Here is a 5,000-nt window from a genome sequence, read left to right on the forward strand (position 1 = left end):
CGACGCAGAACGCGAGTGACTTTATTTTTTTATTCTTTTGCTACTCTTGACGCAGCTATCGGTGGTTATAAAAAATAAACAAATCAGTCAATTGGAATACAATTACGTGTTCTCTAACAGGATACCACCTATCTGTATGATGCCACTTAATTTGATCTCGCTGGAAACACGATATAGCCCACGTCACTAATCCTCTCCCCTTTTCATCGTGTTTTAATCACTGAAATTCCCGTATGGTAGCTTCATTGATTGCAAAATTTCTTTGGTCTAACGAATGCAAATGCAGGGAATCCCCCCCGATTTCGGCGCAGTCAAACGCTTACTTGACGTGTTGAATTGTAGCGAATGGTGTGTTGAAAACCGCACCGACTAAGACTACCACTTTTATGGAAACCGTAGTTTAAATGAAAGCAAATCAAAAACACAAAATCATACATTCTTCGTGCCTTTCAATGAAAACAAACGTAGTAACATCACGCCGCCTTCAGTCAATCCGTGCGCGCTCCCGCGACAGGGGATGCAGATTTTGGCAGGGGGTAAGTACTTTGGCACGACACCGGTCCCGAACGAAACGGGCGGAGGTTGTTCCTCTACGGCTTGACTGCCACGCACGCACGCCGGCCGGTCTCCTCCGGAACTCTCGCAAGGCCCCGAGCGAGGCGAAATGTCGCTCTTCTCTGTCCACTCTCTTCTTCGCCCACGCTCTTCTTCGGCACACGCCGGCCGTCTAACCGCTCCAGCGCCCCGTCATGCCGCTCTGCAAAACTACAATGCCCCCGAATATTTTTTAGACCCGCGAAGCACTGAACCCGCGAAAGGTGAACCGCGAAGTAGCGGGGTTTCACTGTATATATGTATGTGTGTACATGTATATATATGTATGTGTGTATATGTATATATATATATGTGTGTGTGTATATGTATATACAGTGGAACCTCGGTTCTCGAGCATAATCCGTTCCAGAACCCTGTTCGAAAAGCGAATTGTTCGAACACTGAAACCATTCCTTTGCTGCTTGCACTGACTTTCTTTGGAGGCATGATTAGGGGCTAAAACACTTAGTACACCTATATAATACGCGAGAGCAAAACGCAGCACGTCCGCACGCGACAACAGTTGGTCACAACGAGAGCAAGAGAGCGATCTACACCCGTACGCCGCTCAGCATCCCACTCTCGCGTACGCACTCACGCGTCATACCGGCATTCGAACTCCGATGTTTGTTCGAACTGCGAAGCGAGAATTTCTCTATTTTTTTGTTCGGACTCCGATTTGTTCGAACTCAGAGTCGTTCGAGAACCGAGGTTCCACTGTATGTATATATATATATATATATATATGTGTATATATATATATATATATATATATATATATGTATATGTGTATGTTTATATGTATATATGTGTGTGTGTGTGTTCATGTGTGCGTGTGTGGGGGTATATGTGTATGTGTGTATATGTATATATCTCTATATCTCATCGGTGCTCTTTTCTTCTTCTTAGGTCTGATTTTGTAACATTACCATTTCAAGGGGCTGAAGTATTGCTTGACAACGTCGCTCCCCTCCCAGGTACATTGCGTTGACACAGAACTTTATGCATAACACTTGACTGTGCATACATTAAACACCTCATTTGGTAAAGTAACATTTACTTTTGCATGATTGTCTTGGGATAGCTTATTCAATATCGAGAACATATTGCATTAGTTTTCTTTCCTAAAGTCTACGTACTGTATCAGGAGAGGATCGTTTTTCATCAGAGGCTACGTCAGCGTTAGAAGAGATAACCAGAGGAGTTGCAATGCTTGCACAAGTAAGCCTTTGTCACTTACCCTCTCCAGCCAGTTAGTTGACTGTCACTAATTGACAATATGGATGTCTTGTATTTTAAAGGTCTCAAATTATGATAGCAACACAGGGCTCCCACTGGTTCATCTGTGGAACATGGTTGGAGAAGAGGTAAGCCACCACAACACGATTGTTGTTTCCTTATAACTAGATTTAACTGTGTATTTCTCATAGGACTGTCACTGTCGAATATTTTTAAAATTGATTATTGCATTCTATTGATTAATCAAATCATCTGCTAAAATATATTTTGTGTTAAAATGTTTAGCAAATAAATATTTTGGAGGGGATTAGTTTATTCACCACTTATTGTTGTTTATTGGGTATTAGTGCTTAAAACTTCTGGAAATCAAATCCAACAACATGTCCGTTACAAATTCTTCATACTATGATTACAATTTTTTTTCATAATGATGAAACTAACATATTTTTTTCCATTTATGTTAGTGGAGTTAGTGGTTTGGTCTGTTACAATGGGGAAAATGTACTCCAAAGTAAAAGCAGATGTTTGCAACAATGATAATCAGTCTGCTTACATGAAGGACTACAGAAATCAGATATTAAATTTTTAAAAGGCTGAAATCAAAGGATGTGGGAAATTTTAGCTAAACATTGGCTCCAAACTAAAGGGATGTCAAACTCATTTTTGTTGTGGGCCACATCGTAGCTATGGTTTTGTGATTATAATTAAAGGTGAGACATACAACAAACGTCTGAAGTCATATCTTTGAGAGACGTTCCATCTGTAAAATGTTTTTCAGCCCACATTTTCACAGAACACCATGGGACAATATCTCATTCTTCTAAAAGTGAAGACGGCTTGCAGTTTTGTAATTTTAGGAAGAAACGTGAAGTTGATGCACATATTTGCTTTTGCAGGCCACAAAGAATGATGAAGTATCAGAATCAGAAATCCCTTTATTGTCATTGTAATCAAGTGTTCAACGAGATTAGAGAGCTCCCCTCTCCAGTGCAATACAACAATAATTCAGATAAATATATAAATTAGATAAATAAGAGAATAGTTGGTGCAATGGAAAATAATACTGAATAGGATATATAAAAACACATCACGTTGCTGTTCTGCAAGGTAGGGGTGGTCGTGTGTGTGTGTGTGTGTGTGTGTGTGTGTGTGTGTGTGGGTGTGTGTGTGTGTGTGTGTGAGAGAGAGTTTAGAATGGAGATGGCTCTTGGAAAGAAACTGTTTCTCAGTCTATTAGTCCTTGATTTGATGCACCTGTAGCGCCTGCCAGAGGGCATCAGGTCGAACAGGTGTGAGTTTGGGTGGGTATTGTCTTTGACGATATTGAGAGCCCTGCTGAGGCACCGGGCGGTGTAGACGTCCGACAGTGAGGGGAGAGGGCAGCCAATAATCCTTTGCGCTGTTTTGACTGTCCTCTGGAGCCTCACTCTGTCCGCCTCAGTGCAGCCGCTGTACCAGGTGGAGACACAGTACGTCAGCAGTCTCTCGATGGACGAGTGGTAGAAGGCCAGCAGCAGCTTCCTGTCCAGGTTGAATTTCCTGAGGACTCTCAGGAAGTGCAGACGCTGGTGGACCTTCTTTTCCACTGCTGTGGTGTTGTGTGTCCAAGAAAGGTCATCGGAGATCTGTACTCCCAGAAACTTGAACGTGTGGACCCTCTCCACACACACGCCTTCGATGCAGAGGGGGGGCGGCACCATCTTGTTCCTCCTGAAGTCGATGACGATCTCCTTCGTTTTTGCAGTGTTGAGCTGTAGTAATTGTCCTCACACCAAGCCGTTAGTCTCAGGATCTCCTCCCAGTATGCTGTCTCGTCACCTTCCGAGATCAGACCGACCACTGTCCTGTCGTCAGCAAACTTGACGATGGTGTTGTTCCCGTGGGCCGGGCTGCAGTCGTAGGTGTAGAGGGCGTATAGGAGAGGGCTCAGCACGCATCCTAATCTGACTCTTGTGCTTCAAATGTTTAATCGAGTAATCAAAAAATGTTTTGATTTGATGATCCTCTAATCTTGTTGCACACTGAGTACAATGACAAAGGGCATTCTGATTCAAGTTTGCTTTATCACTTTTTAAAACTACTGTTAAAAGAATCCCCTAGACTAGAGACACAAATAAAAAATTTAGAGGCTTTATAACACAGGTTACCGCGGGTACCAGATAGCACCCCCGAGGACCACAAGTCGCCCGGGGGCCTGTTCAAAATACAGTTCACTAGTGATGGGACACTGTGATTTTCAATTTATGTTGTAGAAGTAAAATGTAAACACTGGCAGAGATTTTGAGAAATAGTGTTGCATATAATTATGTTTTCTAATTATTATGCAAAATCCGAATCAGTATCTTCAAACAAGTGAATAATAATAATAATCACATATTTCAGAAGTGTATATCAAAATGGTAGCCTTCATTTACCCAAGAAGTAGCTCACATTTTCAGAAAGCTTGGTGACCGTTCCTATATATAGTATAAGAATGAAGGCTGGTGTGAACCAAAGGGACGTTTAAAAAAAAAAAAAAATGCTTTTCAACAGTGTGTTAAAGAAATGCAGACAAAAGTGGCATGAATTTTGCTTTAAGCAGCTACTTTGACTGTATTTGTTTTCCACAACTGCTATATTATTATTCACTTTAGTATGTGATGTTTATTTGCCAAGCATTCTTTCTAAGCAATAAGTCTAACCAAAGTAATTGTCTCTTTCAGGTTGTTTCAATAAACCGCACGCTGGCAGAGAGGGGCTTGGGTATATGGGTGGATGGATTTTGAGCCATCAACAGTTAAAGACACATCTCTGGATTTTTTTTCTTTTTCTTTTATTTTTGTTGTCCTCTTGTTCCTCTTTTCCTTCAAAAAGACATTAAAATATTTTTGAGGCATAGTCTTTGAGAACAACACTGCTTCAAAATGAGACAAACCTCTTCATGGTTCTCATGCGCAACAAAGATCCCCAAATGAAAGGAAGAGGAACCTTGTACATGAAAAAAAGGGTCTATTGTAATTTAAATAAAGATTGAATCAATATTGTTTTTCCTCCCCCAACCTGAAATTTTGCGCTAAGCTTTTGGACATTGTCTTTTAATCGTGCTGTGTGATGAGACAAATGTCAGACTACGGTCATTCTTGTCAACAGTAATTACCAACTCAATGACAGCTGTAGGTCACTAAATT

The 5,000-nt window shown here is 41.2% G+C and overlaps 1 protein-coding gene across 4 annotated transcripts in view; it reads left to right on the forward strand.

The window, feature by feature from the left end:
* The window catches only part of akap1b (A-kinase anchoring protein 1b), a 41,764-nt gene that overhangs the window by 36,578 nt on the left and 186 nt on the right, over positions 1-5,000 (forward strand). For all 4 annotated transcript variants that reach the window (XM_088301007.1, XM_088301008.1, XM_088301010.1 and 1 more), the window contains exons 8-11: positions 1,504-1,571; positions 1,742-1,815; positions 1,896-1,961; positions 4,536-5,000. The exon at positions 4,536-5,000 is cut by the window's right edge and continues 186 nt beyond it. In XM_088301007.1, coding sequence (XP_088157133.1) covers positions 1,504-1,571; positions 1,742-1,815; positions 1,896-1,961; positions 4,536-4,598 — 271 coding nt within the window. In that variant the 3' untranslated portion in view covers positions 4,599-5,000. The remainder of the gene's footprint in view (positions 1-1,503; positions 1,572-1,741; positions 1,816-1,895; positions 1,962-4,535) is intronic.

This window comes from Idiotropiscis lumnitzeri, chromosome 7, assembly GCF_059441095.1.
Source record: "Idiotropiscis lumnitzeri isolate Australia: NSW breed Sydney's pygmy pipehorse chromosome 7, RoL_Ilum_1.0, whole genome shotgun sequence".
Classification (NCBI taxonomy): domain Eukaryota; kingdom Metazoa; phylum Chordata; class Actinopteri; order Syngnathiformes; family Syngnathidae; genus Idiotropiscis; species Idiotropiscis lumnitzeri.